At 39.2% G+C, this 18,218-nt stretch overlaps 1 protein-coding gene and 1 long non-coding RNA gene across 5 annotated transcripts in view; one reads left to right on the top strand and one right to left on the bottom strand.

Annotated features, from left to right (window-relative positions):
• LOC134737041 (uncharacterized) overlaps window positions 1-4,151 on the bottom strand; it is a 69,576-nt gene extending 65,425 nt beyond the window's left edge. The window contains exon 1 of the long non-coding RNA XR_010121592.1: window positions 4,088-4,151. This is a non-coding gene — a long non-coding RNA (uncharacterized lncRNA). The remainder of the gene's footprint in view (window positions 1-4,087) is intronic.
• A 131-nt stretch (window positions 4,152-4,282) lies between these two features.
• Window positions 4,283-18,218, top strand: part of AASS (aminoadipate-semialdehyde synthase) — a 71,776-nt gene continuing 57,840 nt past the window's right edge. Inside the window, exons 1-3 of one of the 4 annotated variants that reach the window (XM_055283815.2) lie at window positions 4,307-4,417; window positions 13,072-13,190; window positions 14,835-15,059. In XM_055283815.2, coding sequence (XP_055139790.1) covers window positions 14,850-15,059 — 210 coding nt within the window. In that variant the 5' untranslated portion in view covers window positions 4,307-4,417; window positions 13,072-13,190; window positions 14,835-14,849. Of the gene's footprint in view, window positions 4,418-5,506; window positions 5,618-13,071; window positions 13,191-14,834; window positions 15,060-18,218 lie in introns of those variants that run through there. The other 3 variants (XM_063642173.1, XM_063642174.1, XM_055283816.2) reach the window with 3 other exon arrangements.

Here is an 18,218-nt window from a genome sequence, read left to right as displayed (position 1 = left end):
GGATTTCTTCCTCCTTCTCCTCTCAAATACCTACTTGTTTTATCTTTATAGAAAAACTTATTTAAAAGTGAGACTGGGTTCTGAATGCAATGAAAGGTAAGGGGATGATAAAACAGGACAAACTAGTATGCTTTAACATTAGCTCACATATATTAAGAACATGGCTCATTTAATCTTGACAACCCTATGATGTTCTCCACTGTCCCGATGGGAGAAAGCGAGACTTAAAGAGACAAAGTGACTTGCTAGTGAGAGGCAAAGAAGGGATTAAATCTAGGTCCCATTCACTCCGGTGCTCAAGTGCCAAACCTCTACCTTTCAGGACCTCACAGGAAGAACCAGACGAAAGTAGAGAATGACTGGGGAAGAGAGAAAGCCAACGACTGGGAGAAAGAGAGGCAGCCTGAGCGGCTAGAATCAACTTTCCAATTTCAGGAGCATGGACTCAGCACCCAGTGTGGATGGAAGAGGTCTCCCTTATTAAAAACGTTTGAGGGGTTGACTGCAGGAGCTGACCTGAGGGGTATCCAAGGTTTGTTTTTGTCTCTCATCTGTTATCCCTTTTCATTATAAAGAAATTTCTGAGATCTGTCACACTCATTACAACAAATGTCACTACACTGAAAAATGTTCAAAATTCCTCATTTCAAGAACCAGTATTTCTCATGTGTATATTTTGCAAAATTCCTAAAGTAAAGCAAGAGAGAAGCACACTGAGCCACAGGTCCTTGTTGGAGTCATGATGGTCCAGAGCCCTTTCCCAGCTTTTCCTATTTAGGAATTAAATGTCAGCAGTTTTTCCGTGAGTGTTCAACCATTTGCAGTGGGATTCACAGTGAGCAGTCATACGATTCATTCATTTCAACAAGTAGTTGCTGAAAACATTTTGTGTTGAATATTCTCCTTTGAATCCTCTAGAATTTCTGTCCCTTTTTGCACCTGCTCTGCCCCCAGAATGGGAGATGATCTTTTTGGACTTCACTAACAATCTGGCTCTACTTATGTTCAATTAGTAGAAGCCACCGGCAAGAGATGAAGGGGCAGGAGGAGAGTGAAGTAAGATTATTCCTTCCCTATGGAAGAACAGGGGTCTGCAAACTATAGCCCAGAGGCCCTATCTGCCCTGCAGCCTACTTTTGTAAATTAAGTTTTATCAAAACACAGCCACACACATCCATTTAAATATGGCCTATAGCTGCCTTTTACACTCCAGCCAGCAGAGTTGAGTAGTCATGACATGACAGAGATGGTATGATCTGTGAAGCCTAAAATATTTATTTTCTGGCCCTTTACAGAAAAAAGTTTGTTGACCCCTGCCTTAGGTAGGTTCCTCTTCAGGTAGGATTGATCTTTTTTTGTTTGTTTTTGAGACGGAGTCTCATTCTTGTCACCCAGGCTGGAGTGCAGTGGTGCGATCTCTGCTCACTGCAACCTCCTCCTCCCGGGTTCAAGTGATTCTCCTGCCTCAGCCTCCCAAGTAGCTGGGATTACAGGCACATGCCACTGCACCTGGCTAATTTTTGTATTTTTAGTAGAGACAGGGTTTCACCATGTTGGCCATGCTGGTCTCGAACTCCTGACCTCAGGTGATCTGCCCACTTTGGCATCCCAAAGTGCTGGGATTACAGGCATGAGCCACTGTGCCCGGCCGTCAGGATTAATTTTTAGGCAGTTTTATTCCTGCCAGAAACTACTACTGTTGGTTGAATAGCACTCTCTACAGCTAGAGCTACAGCTAGAGCTACAGTACAGGTATAACTATTCCTGAGTTCTGGTAACTATTTCTTTTCCTGGCCCTGTTTAGGCTTATGAGTGATTGTCAGTGTTGCTAGTCCCAGGGACTACATGACACATATACTGCCACTTTCCTTTATCCCTGCATATACTCAGTCCTTTTGTGTCTCCTAATTTAGCCAGTTGGATTGTGCCACCTATTTCCTGCTAAGACCCCGACTGACTTATTACACGCATAGCATCGTACTAGAAGCAATGAAAAAAAATAGAAAAGAAAAGAGGAAGTCCACGTACATATTCTTATTTTATGGTGGTGATGACAGGTGAGCTGAGCAATGTGGATAAGGTAACTATGATAAAAGGAAGACTGTGATAAGTACAATAAGAGAGGCCAATACACAAGGGAGAAGGGGAACAATCACATCTGGTTGAAATATGCAGGAAAGTTTTCATTATTTAAGTGGCATTTGAGCTGAACCCCAAAGAACTGATTAGTTTTAGAATGGTGAATATTTTTGTAAATTAGAATTACAGATAAATGTACAACATGAGGTATTTGGAGGAAAATAAATAATGATTTCCAGTTTCTTCAGTGAGACACTTGACAGAGCACTTTGGCCATTATCTCATTTTGTTCTCATGACTCCATGAAGTAGTTGCTATTATTAACCCATTAACAGATAATGGAGCACAGGCTTTTTTTGAAAACTGAGTAACTTGCCCATGATTTACAACTCGAAGGAGAAGAGTAAGGATTCTTACATTCTTACCCAGATGCTTAATCCTTAGGAAGATAGCAAGGCATAAATTGTGTTTCAGTGGTGCTTTCAGGCTAATTCTGCTGCAGAAATAAAGCTAAGGTCATTGATTTTGGCCACATCTGAAGCAACTAACATTATGTGAAGAACTTTGGGCTAATGTTCCACAAGTACTGGGTAGCCTCTGACGCTTTCTGCTTAGGCCAATGAGACAATTGGAGTTGTATGCTTAAAAAAAATATGGTCTACATTATACATATAAAAAGGGGTTTGAAGCAGGGTGATAGTAGTGGGGTTTTTAAAGGACAGCATCAACACCAAGGGTAAGGCCAAGGGGCCAGAGGAAGAACTGAAGTGACCGTGACTTTTTAAGTCTGGATAGGTGGTGAGTAGGAAGGCAGTGATATTAATAACAGAGCTGGTGAACACAAAAGGGAAGGCTTTTTTTATTTTACTTTTTGAGACAGGGTCTTACTCTGTCATCCAGACTAGAGTGCAGTGGCATGATCATGGCTCACTGCAGCCTCAACATCCCCCGGCTCAAGTGATCCTTCCACCTCAGCCTCCTGAGTAGTTGGGACCACAGGGATGTGTAGCCCCTACACCTGGCTTTTTAAAATTTTATTTATTTTTTATTATTTTTTAGTAGACACAGGTCTTGCTACTTTGCCCAGATTAGTCTTAAACTCCTGGGCTCAAGTGATTCTCCAGCCTCAGTCTCCCAAAGTGCTGAGATTACAGGTGTGAACCATTACACAGCCTTTGGAAGACTTTCCAAGAATGACAAGGGATCCGATTTTGGAAACGTGAAGCTAAAGATACAGAAGAAAATTCCAATTCTACTTACAGATAAAATTCTAATTTGGGGTTGGGCACAGTGGCTAACACCTGTAATCCCAGTGCTTTGGGAGGACGAGGTGGGAGGATAGCTTGAGGCTAGGAGTTCCAGACCAGTGGCCTGGTCAACACAGCGAGACCCCATCTCTACCATAAATAAATAAATAAATAAATAAATAAATAAATAAATAATTTTCTTTGCAATTGGAGATATGAGTGGAGTCTCAAGAACGTTCTGGCTGTAAATTGTTGACATAAGAGTTCAGTAGCTAAATACATCTATGGCAGGTATAACAAGAGTAAGTGGTGGAGAAAGTTGTAAAAACAGGAGGGAAGATTAACTTCTGACCATTGACTCCTTGGGGGATCACAGCTGGGCTTCAGATGATTCTTCAGTTCTTAGTGCTGGGGCTAGTGTCTATGAAATACGTTTTCCCCCTCCCTCCAGGCCTCCTACGTAGTTAGGACTTTTCAATAACATTGGACATTGCCATATGCACATGAACACACTCAGATTTAATTTCTCAGATTCTCTGCTTGGTGGCTTCTAAAACCGTTGTAAGAACTGTTATCTGGCTTCATAGGGTTGTGACAAGGCGGTGAAATGCTTTGAAAAGTGCCTATAACTAAACAAACGTGAGGTACCGGCGCTCGCAACTTTTCCCCAGGAGATGTGCACCTCTATTTAGCGCGTAATGCCCAGACTATTTTCGTTGCTGTCCGTCCCCGCCCGCCTTCTGCCACGGACAGTTACAAACCTGGTCGATAATTATCTTGGGAGAACTCGACGTCCCAGCTAAGAACGCAGGTCAGAGATCGGAGAGACAGAAGGATCTTGGGGAGGAGCAGGGGCCGGGCATGACGTAGCAACTGGCAGCGCCGCCGACTGGCGGAGGAGAAGGTTGTTCCCTCAGGGCGGCTGCTGATTGGCTACGGGAGGCAGAGGCGTGACGCCCTCAGAAGTTGAGCAAACACCTCCTACTTCCCGGCGTTCCATCCCAATTTGTGCTAGGAATTCGGAGCCTCCCCAGCAGCGACTCAGAAGATCCGAGGCGGCGAGGGACAAGTCGCGCCCCAGAGCGGACGAGGTGAGGAGAGGAGAGGTCCCCGCGGAGAGCTGAGCAGACGCGCGGGTGGGCTCAGCCTGTGAGATGCGCTGGAGATAGCGGGCCGGGCTCGGGCTGTAGCTGGGAGGGGCCCGCGAGCCTGGCCTTCGGGTCCCGGCGCCGCGAGGCGACCCGGGCCGGGCCGAGAGAGGGAGGAGGCGGCGAACATTCGGGCCTCCCTGCGAGGAATGGAGGGAGAGCGGAAACGCAGAGCGTTTCACTGCGAGGAAGGGAGGGAGAGCGGTCAGCGCAGCTCCAGCATTTCTAAGTAGAAAGGCGAGGGATTGCAATTCGGATTTCTTTTCTTTCTTTTTTGGAGGATAGTGGTGGTGCTGTGGCTGGGGAATAAAGAACTGATGAAGCTGCGGAAACAACGCCTTGTTAATTTGTGGACCGCGTGTTTAGAGGGGACGGCTGGCTGAGGGGGCGGTGGATGGAGATTTCGGGGTGGTTCTTTCCCCCTTCCCTCCCCACGCCCAGCGTAGCCAAACTGATCACAAACTTCTCTCCTTGTCCATCTTGGGCTGCCCACTCTCCGAGACACAGACCCATTCTCCAGCAAGGATCGGAGACGGGTGGAAGTTGGGCGCCTTGAAAGTCTGGGTTTCCTGAACTTTTGAGCCCCTGTGGGGCTATGCGGGCCATTGTGAGCGCTCGCGCGGGAGGGGGCGCGGGGAGAAGTAGTTTACCCACCCTCCTCGGTTGAATGGGGCTGAATGTCTGTCTATCCTGACAGCTTCAGAAGAAGAAATGTGTTTTCAGACATTGATTTCAGGGGAATGGGGGTGGGGGGAGCGGAAGAGAGAGAGAAAGAGCGCTCGCGCGCGAGAGAGAATGAATTAGTTCAGCAATTTGAACAAGGATTAAAATTTTTTTATGTTGTGGATCATCAGTGGGGAAGGTGCAGCTGTGAGATGTAGTTATACACAGGACGGAATGGTCCTTGACTGAAGCTGCGGCTTTCCAATACTGTATTAAAAAAATCCCAAAACACTGATGGCACTTTGGTGTTTCTGGCTTTGTCTATTTTGTCCCTTGCACTCCTCTCTTCTTTTTTTCCCATGAAGATGAGTGAATCTAGGGCTACATGACTTAACTGTGTAACCTGGTGGCCATTCTGCAAAATGAGTTAGGTGGACAAAAATTGAAGCCAATTTACCAGAATCATTTTCCACTCTTCCGGTAATCATATTTGTTATCAGTTTCACTTGTTATTGATGATGGCGTGATCAGAATTTTGGTTTATTTGTCATTGAATTTTTTTTCTCACTAGTCCTTTAACAGACCTTGGTTCGGAATTTTGGAAATGATCTTTGGTGTGTAAGAAGCCACCATTTAACAAAACATTTTCATTTTTTTCATATATTCTTTTATTAATTTTCTCATAGATACAACATTACAAACAGTGGTAAGTTTTCCTGGGAAGGCTAAAAAAGACTCTGTGCAATTCATGAAATCTTGGAAACAAACATTTGGAATGGGAAATAACCCCAAAACATTATTACCACATTCATCTGATCTAAGGTGCCATCTATTGTAAGATGCATCCCTATTTCACAGATGCTAAAATGTGTAAAAAAATTATCTTAAATTTCATTAAATACAACATTAAAATGGTAATTTATTTATCTTGAACATCCATGCCTGAAGTTTGAAGTTGAAGAGAGGGCTTATTGGGCTCTAATTATTTTTTTTCCAAAATAATGTAAGGGTGGGGGATTAATATGGAGCCATCGTGAAGGCCTTACTACGGTGTGACAGAGGAAAGAAATGTGAGTCTACTGTTAGCGGCGTGGTTGTGCTCGCTTTTGAGGAGTAGGCAAGCCTGGAGGCTTTCTCTTTTCTTAAAATTTATTGCTTATGACACACAGCAATGCTCAACACTTTATGCATATTAGCTCAATTAAACGTCTCAAGAGCCCTAAGAGGTAGAGGTTAATATGACTCTCATTTTGCGCATGATGCACAGACAGGTTAAGTTGCCAGCCAAGGTCACAGAGTAAGTTTGGCCGCCAAGGAACCCAGGAGAGAAACCAGTTTTCCTTTGAGGTATACATTTTCTGTTGCAAGCTCTTGGTTCCTGGTCCATGCTATTAATGCAGGTAGCTTAGGTGAATGTCCACTGTTTCTTGATTGTGTTTTTGGTTTTTTGTTTCCCTGTTTGGTGTACTTTAGCTAGAAATTCATAAGTCAGAGTGCCTATTTATGTTCTACATTTCTAAAGTTTTTGTAATTCTCAGTGTCCAGTCACTACTATGCTTAATAGAATCAGAATATCAGAGCCCGAAAGGGACTTTAGTATTATATTTTAGTCTGGGTAAGGAAACTGAAGTCGAGAGGAGGAACCCTACATCTAGTTATGTGTCCAGGCTCCCATCCCATGTCTAAGTTTTCCCACTATACTGTACTATATTTCACAACATTTGTTGATCTATGAGATCTTGGAAGAGAATCGAGTTTTTTTTTTTTTTTTTTTTTTTTTTTTTTTTTTTTTGCAGGGTTAGGGGGATGTGAGTCTCATTAATGTGTCTGTTTTGTTTGTTTGTTTTCTTGCTGCATAGGTCTTTATAATGTTTATTGAATTTGCGTTTTCATTTATTCATTCTTTCTTAAAACACTTGCTGTTTTCCCATGTGCCAGCTATTGGGAATACAGAGATGAGTAAAACAAAACTCATACACATTTACAGTTTAGCAAAGAGACAGACAAGTAAGCAGATAAGCATTTTCGACTAGAATCCGATTTAGAACTAACTTCGTATTCCATTTCAATGAAGCTAAAATTATGAGCTAGAGACCAGGAGAAATATGTGTCATGTTTATGGATGACTTTGAGTAGGTGATGGGCTGGAGAAAATATGAAAATTCTCAGACCAGATTAGTTAACACTAATAGACCTCCTCCCCCAAAGTCTACCATTTTCTTCTTAATCCGGTAAAGTATTTTATAGAGGGTTTAACATGGAAGCATTAAAAGAATGTACCCACGCACAGGAAGTGAAAGTATGACCAGTGTTAATGCAAGCCCAAGCCTACTTCTAGCAAGCCTTGAAATGGGGAGGGATTTGGATTAGTTCTAGGCCATCACCTGGTGCTCTGTTAATTCTGGAACTCTTTTGAACCTCTCCAAAAAATATTATGGTTTGGATACCTAGTGTAGGCCAAGACTCATAGCCATAGAGCTGCCAGACTTATTTACAGACACCAGGGCTTCTTGGGAAACCATGGGTTTTAATATATACTTGTATTTTTATTTTTTTAGTTACTTGGAAGGGTGAATATAAATAATTAGCGCTGTTCATCCATGAACTTATTTTCTTCATCTAAAGACTACATTACCTCATTCTTAGTCTCTCAATATTTAATCACAATATATGCCTGATTATTGCAAATAATTTGTCATTCAGAAATCCCCCGTGTGATTTGATAGTTTTGGTTCGAGTCATTGAATTATGCTGTAGTGAAATTATTTTAAAGATCTAAAATAGATGGACAAAGAGCACGTTCCTAACTGTGGGGATTAAAGTTGGAACATTTGGCCTTAATTTCTTCAAAAATGAATGTGTGATCCTTCATACATATCCCAAAAGAAGTGACAGAAATTAAGAGGAACAATGCTTAGTTCATTCTTTAATTTTTTTTTGAGACAGAGTCTCGCTCTGTCGCCCAGGCTGGAGTGCAGTGGCGCGAACTCGGCTCACTGCAAGCTCTGCCTCCCGGGTTCACGCCATTCTCCAGCCTCAGCCTCCCGAGTAGCTGGGACTACAGGCGCCCACCACCACGCCCAGCTAATTTTTTTTTTGTATTTTTAGTAGAGACGGGGTTTCACCGTGGTCTCTATCTCCTGACCTCGTGATCCGCCTGCTTTGGCCTCCCAAAGTGCTGGGATTACAGGCATGAGCCACTGCACCCAGCTGCTTAGTTCATTCTTAAGCTCTTGTAATGCTTGTGCATTGTTTTGCTTAGGTAGGTGATCTATAAGCTTAAAAAGTATTCTGATTGGGTTGGTGCTATGGAAAGGGTTGAAGAGACTTAGAAGAATTTTAGCTATTTGATGGAAGAGTAAAAAGCTCTATGAAAATCTCAGCTCTCTTCATCTACCCAGTTCCCTTATAAAAACTGCAAAAATTAAATACATCATTTTTTGTTTGTTTTTTTCGAGACAGAGTCTCACTTTGTTGTCCAGGTGAGAGTGTAATGGCATGATCTTCACTTACTGCAAACTTCGCCTCCTGGGTTCAAGTGATTTTCATGCTTCAGCCTCCCGAGTAGCTGGGACTACCAGCATGTGCCACCACGCCCAGTTAATTTATGTGTTTTTAGTAGAGATGGGGTTTTGCATGTTGCCCAGGCTGGTCTTGAACTCCTCAGGTGATCTGCCCACCCTGGGGCCTCCCAAAGTGCTGGCATTATAGGCATAAGCCACTGTGCCTCGCCAAACACATCATTTTAAGGCATAAATACTGCCTGAAAAGTAGCAGAGAGAAAAATCTTGATCGAGTTACATTTAAAAAGTTATACCAACGAGAACAACAGACTGTCTTACTGTGTGACATCCATTATGATAAGTCATTATAAAAATACATAATAGTGGCTTGGAAAATGCTTTCTATAAAACAGAAAAAAATCCCCTATTTCTATGGGCCTCACTATTCTCATTTGTAATACTAGACTTTAGATTACATTCTATCAGGCCCACTTTGACTCTAATATTTGGATATAATCAATAATTAATAATTCACTATCAGATATTGATCAGCACCATTTAATTAGATAAAACTAATCCTGAACATGGGCAGGGACTGGATTACTGCTTCTTTGTATCTTTACCAAGTGCATCATGTTGTGCATATCTTAAGTAGCCCCCAAATATTTTTTGAATTAAAGAGAATCAAAACATTTGTCCCATATTCCGTGTACAAAAGATTTTATTTTGATAACTCTGTCAAGAGACTTTCTGGATTTCATTGTAATTTAAATATTAGAAAATATTTGTGCTATATGCAAATGACTAGCTGTTTTTATATTAATATATGTAATTGTACAAAAGACCACTCTGCTCACAGTCTGAAAGGACCTTTCTAACCACACATGAGATTCTCTGTCCTGAGAGTGGCTTTTCTTAAATATAATATTTTATAAATACATTTTACAGAATCTGCTTTGCTTTGGTTACTCCATGTGATTTAGAATGATGGTGTACTCAGTGACCATAGGACAGCTCATGGTCGTTGAAAGAAAATGGTGGGATATGTATGGAGTGCCGAGCTCTGTCTCTGTGTCCTTTTCTCTTTCTCTCTCTCTCTCTCTCTCTTTCTGTCATTTTCCTTTCCCTTTTCTGGAAAATAATAAAATGCAAAGAACATTCAAGCATGTTCTTTCTTCTGATTCTCATGTTTTTGTTGCAAAGTTAGCAAATTAAAAGATTAAGTCTTGCCCCCTTGAGAGATGGAAAGATAGGACAGTATCATAGAGTATGTTCTGCTATTGCTACTGGGCAACCTTCACTATTATTTTCCTGTATCAGTACATAGTAGTTCCTTCTTATCCAAGTTTTCACTTTCCATGGTTTCAGTTACCCACTGTCAATCTGGTCTGAAAATAGGTGAATAAAGTACCCTAAGATATTGTGTGTGCGTGAGAGAGAGAGAGAGAGAGACCACATTTACATAACGTTTATTACAGTATATTGTCATAATTATTCTATTTTATTAGTTATTGTTGCTAATCTCTTACAGTGCCTAATTTATAAATTAAACTATATCATAGGTATGTATGTATAGGAAAAAACATAGTATATGTAGGGTTTGGGACTATCAGAGATTTCAAGCATCCACTGGGGATCTTGGAATGTATTACTCACAGATAAGCAGGTGCTACTATATCTCGCTGCAATTCACTATAATACTCCCATGACTTTTAGAGACATTTCAAATTCCTGATCAATTTTAGGTAAATAAAAGTGTATACCTTAGTGGTGTTCTGTTTTACAAAAACAGAGAAGAAATCTTTTAAGTTTCATTTTTATATTTGAAATGTTAACCTTCATGTAACAAAGGGAAGACTGTTAAAATTTGACAGAGGAAGGCTCTTGTATCCCACCCTTACCTATGTGACATTTCTCTTTCTCTATTTTCCTCCTCTTTGTTCTTTCTAGCTCTTTTTTCCCCCTCTCTTCCTCCTGCTTTTCTACATCCTCCTTGCTTGTGTTACAAGCTGTTGTCAGCACCCGACATTGTCGGGTAACCTCACTAGAGCTGGTGGTGAGTAAACCCCGATCTTCCCTCCTTTCTTCATTGAAGGCATTCCAGAAATATACATTGAATTTACTTCCTGATATTCTTGAAAAATACCACAAAATCCAGGACAGAAAAAGCTAAAGCAGCCCCCGTTGGCATTTCCATGAAATACTAGACACCTGCAGTGCAATTCAGAAATTCTGACTATTTCCTATTTCTTGAAGACCTTAGAAGCAAATGAACTGCGGATCTTGAAAGTTCTATGCTGAGACCAAGTTTTAAGGTTCAAGCAGTAACTAGCAGTTATACTATAATCGAACCTTTTTTTTTCTAAGCACCCAGAAATCTAGAATTTGTCTCGGCAGGTACTCAGGAATGATTGTCAGTATAAAGCAGGAAAAGAGGTCAAGAGAGGCATGGCATGCTACGGGGAGAACTGCTAATTCACTGTAACTGCTGAAGGCAAAGCCATATGGATCTGATTTCTTTCTGAAACAAGAATTGGCTGGAGTTAACAGCATGTGTTGGATCTATATGGTGTGAATCTGTAGGCTTTGGCAAAGAAGAGAAAATTCCAGGTGTTAAACATTAAACTAGGAATCCTGCTTCTGCTTAAAAGCAACAGATCCTATATGATTCCAGTTCAGTTTCTTCATCTATAAAATGGGGATATGTATCTACTTAATAAGATTTTTGCAAGGAGGAAATAAGACAATGTCCATAAAGTGCTCAGCATAGAGCTTGGCAATGTGATGCTTAATCAATGGTAACTACTGTTACATTTGTTTAAATAATGAAAGTTACAGAAATGATGATTTAAGCCTTCCATGCAAAAAGTGAAAGTGAAAGTAGCTTCCCAAATAAACTGAAGCTCAGTCCCAGGCTCTTCTGTCTTTTTCCCTAGTCTTCCAAGGTAGTTGGCCTTTGCAAGTATATGTGTGTATGTTACAAGTGACTGTCTGTGTTTGTGTCTGTGTGTGTGTCTACTGCTTTCCCGCCCTATCCCAGACAAAGAAGGTGGTGGGAGAAGGAGCAGGGATTATTACTGAGTGAGGGATGAGTGAGGTTAACATTCAAGCTTGGGCTAGAGGGGAGGGATTAAATTATCTCCACATGTTCCTCCTGGTGGAGTCAAGAATTTCTACTCGTAATAAAAGTTACAGGGGTATGTAGTCACCTGTGAATTCATGAAACACAGCCCCTGCTGGGAAGATGGGACGGTTTCTGGACATTTGTGTATGTTCAAAGGAATCACTGTATTTGGAATTGGTTTTATTAGAAACTAAGGGATTCAGGTTCTAGTTTTTCTTTGGGCTTCGAGAAGACTGAATGTTATGGGTTTGGGATTGAGTTTAATGCAGTCTATTTTACAAAACAAAAGCACATGAATAAACGAAAAAATAGATGCAGTATATAAGTCATTTACTGAAATGTTGATAATCTATTTTGCATTCATATTTTGCCCTGAATAAAAGCCTGAACTCCTAATCATCAGCAGTTTCTCTTGCTGTGTGCAGCTTTCTTTCTTCTTGGCCGTCTTCCTAAAGCTTTCTTAGCTGGACTCTTCGCTGTTTGGTCTGTTCTCTGATTCTGTTGTAAAGTGTCCTATAAATTTACTGTCTAGGTAGCAAGTAGTTGTTTGCCCCCAGGAAATGTACTTGTATGCTTAATTGTTTGGTCAAGGCTTCCCCATCCATCAAGCTGGTGCTCTTCCAAGATTGCAGTCTGATATAAAAGAAATGTGTTTCATGCAAGCTTTTCTATATGTTGTTAGCGGTGATGGGTAGAAAATTTCTAGCAGGTATAAAAATCATTGAATTCTTATATTTTGCTGCCAACTTTACATGGAAAACTAAGTTTTAGCATTCAAATGATCCAGCAAATCATCATCTGAAATGACATTTGGCTACAAAATTGAAGTTGGATAGAATACTGTTAAACCTGGATATTTATGCTTTAAAAATTTACATAAGATTTATGCTGCATAGGAATAAATGAACCCGTATATAAATGAACCTGTATATAAAAATTAAGGAGCATCTGGGTGAAAATAAAATGTTTGCTAGTGTCACTTTAATTTCTTAAATTTGGTTTAAAGTATTATTTCCACCGTATTCTATGCTTCCTCCAGCTGAGGGATAAAAGAACTACTTCTAGTAGATGATATCTTTCAATCATTCTCTCCTTCAAGTGCAGCCCTGGTTCTGGGACTAGGGGAACAAGACACTTCTTGTACTTCTTGTACCAAGAGAATGCTGCTTTGAGTAGAGTTTATTCATGAGAATATACCTTGCCTGCCACATTGAGAGAAGCCTGTTACATTCATCATAGTAAGCCTTTAGTAACTATTTCTTGATTGACTGAATGAGTGGAATTACACAATCTTCTCACTTGAATAGCAGTTGGAAAACTGGTTGAGGCAGATCGGGGTTTAATACAACAGCAGGCGGCCATGTATGGAGAGAAAACCCAGGAAGAGGAAATGGCATATTTAGAGCAACAAAGGTGAACAGTGAAGGTGAGCTGGACTCTAAGAAGCAGAGTGATTTAACTCTGCTTCTTAATCTTCTGACACCTCTGGTTAAAGAATAGGTTTGTTTGGTTGATTGGCTTTTTTTTTTTTTATACTTTAAGTTCTAGGGTACATGTGCACAATGTGCAGGTTTGTTACGGATGTATACATGTGCCATGTCGGTGTGCTGCACCCGTTAACTCGTCATTTACATTAGGTGTATCCCTAATGCTATCCCTCACTCCTCCCCACACCCCATGACAGGTCCCAGTGTGTGATGTTCCCCACCCTGTGTCCAAGTGTTCTCATTGTTCAATTCCCACCTATGAGTGAGAACATGCGGTGTTTGGTTTTCTGTCCTTGTGATAGTTTGCTCAGAATGATGGTTTCCAGCTTCATCCATGTCCCTACAAAGGACATGAACTCATCATTTTTTATGGCTGCATAGTATTCCATGGTGTATATGTGCCACATTTTCTTAATCCAGTCTATCACTGATGGACATTTGGGTTGGTTCCAAGTCTTTGCTATTGTGAACAGTGCCACAATAAATATATGTGTGCATGTGTCTTTATAGCAGCATGATTTATAATCCTTTGGGTATATACCCAGTAATGGGATGTCTGGGTCAAATGGTATTTCTAGTTCTAGATCCTTGAGGAATCGCCACATTGTCTTCCACAATGATTGAACTAGTTTACACAGGTTGATTGGTTTTCTTAAATTTCCAATCTGTTGAGGACCAATACTTTTGTAAAATCCGGTAACAATAAATTACTAGAAAAAATGATCTTGTGGCCTGACATGGTGGATCACCCCTCTAATCCCAGTAATTTGTTATAAATTAAAAAAAAAGAACTTAGCCAGGTGGGTGGTTGTGCACTTGTAGTCCTAGCTACTAGGGAGGCTGAGGCTGGAGGATCACTTGAGCCCAGACTGCAGTAAGCAATGTTCTCACCACTGCATTTTAGCATTGACAGAGTGAGTCTTCATCTCTAAAAATAAATAAATAAATATGATCATGTGATATTAAGGCTTCTAAATGCTTACTTTCTATTTATGTACACATCTAATTGTGAACCAATTTTTTTGTTTTTGGTTTTTTGTTTTTTTTTTTTTAAAAAAAAAACAGTTCACTGACTGACACTAGGTTGTGAGGCACATTGAGAAACACTTGTTTTGGGAATGGTCAGAGATGAACTGGAAAGAGGTTGGCACTAAACTGTGAAGAACCTTGTATACCATTATAAGGATTTCAAACTTTATGCCAACAAAATTTAGACCAATCTGAAAGTCTTGCTCTTTATTATCTTCCTGGATTTGCATTGTGGATTAATTTGTTTAAGACTTTTGTGCTGAATAGATGTTTGATAAAATGTGTATTTAAAAAGCTATTTAGCTTAGCAGTTATTTGATAGTGTCACACACGTTGCTCTATACTTTTTAAAATTTTGCAGCTAAATAATCCTGTTTTTGAAAACTTGGCTTTAAAGGAACACTTGACATCCCAGTTTTCCCTTCCCTCTTCTCTACCTTGTGTCTGTTTTCGTAAGAGTGGGTTGTATTTTACCTCAGATTTCTCAGGAGACCAGAACTGATCTGCTAGCCCTGCTGCCTTTTGTTGCTCTGCTTTTTACATTGTCTTTACAGTCACCAGATGTCAAGATGCTGCAAGTACATAGGACTGGACTGGGCAGGCTGGGAGTCAGCCTCTCCAAGGGTCTTCACCACAAAGCTGTGTTGGCCGTCCGGAGGGAGGATGTGAACGCCTGGGAGAGAAGGGCCCCTCTAGCTCCCAAGCACATCAAAGGCATCACCAATCTGGGATACAAGGTCTTGATACAGCCTTCGAATCGGCGGGCCATTCATGATAAGGTGAGTATTTCCAATGTTTTTATGTGAGAATAAAATGAACCTGCATATGGAAATTAAGGAGCATCTGAGTGAAAATAAAATGTTTGCTAGTGTCGCTTTGATTTCTTTACTTTGATTAAAAGTATTATTTTCACCCTATGCTTACTCCGGCTGAGGAATAAAAGAACTTACTTTTAGGAGATGTTATGTTTCAATCATTCTCTCCTTCATGTACAGCCCTGGTTCTGGGACTAGGGGGATAAGACTCCATTCTTGCACCCAGAGAATGCTCCTTTGAGAATGTACCTTGCCTGCCACTCTGAGAGAAGCCTGTCATGTTCATCATTCCACTTGCTCTTCAAAATAATATTATGGTATAGGTTTGACTCTCATTCCCATTTTAGCAATATACATATATATGTATACTTTTCCTTTCCTGAACCATTTTAAAGTAGATCACAGACATCATAACTCATTACTACTAAATGCTCCAACGTGCATCTCCTCAGAATAAACCATGTTTTCTACATAACCACAATATTATTTTCATACCTAAGAAATTAATAATTCATAATATCATCTTATATAGTCTATGTTCAAATTCTCCATTACCTCAAATGCCTTTTATTTTAATTGAGGCTTAATGAAGCTTTATTGCATTTTATTATTGTGCGTCTTTAGTTCTTTCAATCTAGAATAGCACATCCCTTTCTGATTTTGTTTCAATGATATTGACATTGACATGGACTCTTTTTAAAAGAGCCCAAGACTTACAGAGTGTCCTGCTACTGGGCACGAATAATCTGGTTGTTTTCTCGTGAATAGATTATATTCTAATTATATTCTATATGTTATATTCATGCCAAAAATGCTTGGCATGAATACAACATAAGTGATATATGTTCTTCCCATGGCATCACATCAAAGGCACAAAACATCAGGTCGTCCCGTGGTTGGCAATGTGTGGTCACTTGGTTGAGGTGGTCACAGTGAGAGCTCTTCATTGTTAAATTCTATTTCACCCTTTGTAATTACTGAGTTATCTGTGGTATGATATTTTAAGATCTGTGATGTTCCTATTCCTCAATAACTTTACAACTAATCATGTTAACCTCTATTGATAATCTTTGCCTGAATCAGTTTTTACATGGAGACTTGTGAAGTGATGCTTTTCTAATTTTATCACTCCCCTAAGTTTATTTGCTGACATTCTTCTTTAGAAAAGAGGTTTTCTTTTCTTTCTCTTCCACTTCTCCACTTTTTTGAGTTGTGAACTGTTTTATTACAGTGCATTGAACTGTTTACCAAACTGTGAGTTCTGTAATTCAGTGTTTAAACAATTTCTTTAAAAAACTTTCTTACCATTGCATTTAAAGCCTTGTTATGAGGAGTTTATATATACATCTTCATGTTGACAAGATAAATCTTAGGATGTTGCTTAAAAGATGAGTTGTGAACTGTTTTATTACAGTGAACTGAATTGTTTATCAAAGTGTGAACTCAAATTTACTGTTGCATTATGTTTCTTTAATTTTTGCTTTTTTGAGTATATTTTGGAAGCATGGACCTTTTTCATTCAATCCATTTACCATTATTCTTTTTAATGTCTGAATTATCCCAGAATTGGTTAGTGCGACTCCTTCCAAGGGGGCTTCTCTGTCCTTTGGACGTGAATCCATTTATCTTTGAGCTTTCTTCTTTCTTAGAATAACAAATTATGCTAGTCTCACCTTGTACCTTTCCTGCCGCACATCAGGAAATTAATAATTTCACCAAGAAGACTTGATTTCTTTTATTATATAGAGACCAAGATCTGGTATCTGGTATTAAGCATGTTTATTGTTACTGAGATACTGTTGCTCTTAGGCTCTATTAGTGTACAGAGTTTAGAAATAAACACAAACAGATGCCCACACATATATATATATTATTTAATCATGAGTTAATACTGATACTAAAAGACCTCCAGAGGAAAAATTAATGTCCAGGAAAATTAAAATTTAACATTGCACAACTTTTTACCTTTAAAATTTTATATTTGCATCTGTTTTCTCCAACAGTAAAAATCTTAATTCTTTAATATTAATGCATATTGTTTGCTTTATCCTATGATATGTATAAATAGTGTCAGGATCACAATACTATTATTACAACTAATAGTAAGCCCACTAAATGAAGTTTACTATTTCTTTGATTTTTTTTTTTTGCCTTTAGAGTATATCTGACAATGAATATTCAGAGTGTTGTATTAAAAAACTTATTTGAATTATTTTTTTGGTGTGGTTTCGTCATCAATCTAATATCCATCTGGATTTATATATTATTGTTTCTATTCAGTTTTAATGTTTGCTTTCCCACTTTTGATTTAATTTTGTTTTTCAAAGTAGAACATTTACAAATTCCAGAAATTAAGTCATGTTTTCATTTTAATCCCCTACATCCAATTCTCACCTACCCCAAAGAGATTACTTTTGTTTCTGATCTATCATTCTTTTTTCTTTTTTTTGCAAAAATAAACACCTGTGTGTGTATTTATGTATCTGTTTCCCTTTTGTTCTTATACAGAAGGCTGTCTACTATATATACTCTTTTAACCTTGCTTTCTTTCTTTAGTAACAACATATCTTGAACATTGCTCTATGTAAGTTCTTAGAGAGATTTCATTTCATTTCATGGCTGTGTGATAAGTACTCCATTGTACATATTTACCATGGTTTATTTACCAATCTACTACGAATGAGAAAATGGACTGTTTTTGAAGAAACCAGGGAGAAATTGTATATTCATTCTTTAACTATCTCTGTTATTCATCTCTACTTTCCTTTGAAGTAGATTCCTAACTAAACTTATCTTTTGTTCAATTGCTCTTTTAATTCTGCTTGGGTTATATTTCTTTATTTAAAAATCAGATATGTCTGTCTGTTGCTTCCATGTACTAGTTATGCAATCTCAATTAAGTTTGTAAGCCTCAGGTTTCCCATTGATTGAATGAGGATTATAATTGTACTTACCTCATGAGAGTTGTATGAAATTTCAATGAGATAATTCATGCAAAGAACTTTGCAAAGTACATATAATTTATTAATACATATCAATGATTGTTACTTATTACCCAATAAAGCTCATATTAGCCATGATGACATTCAACCTACATTTCCAAATCGATTTACTCATATGCTG

Source organism: Symphalangus syndactylus, chromosome 6 (assembly GCF_028878055.3).
Source record: "Symphalangus syndactylus isolate Jambi chromosome 6, NHGRI_mSymSyn1-v2.1_pri, whole genome shotgun sequence".
NCBI classification, from domain to species: domain Eukaryota; kingdom Metazoa; phylum Chordata; class Mammalia; order Primates; family Hylobatidae; genus Symphalangus; species Symphalangus syndactylus.
Note: the sequence above shows the minus strand (reverse complement) of the source record. Positions and strands in the feature narration are given on the sequence as shown.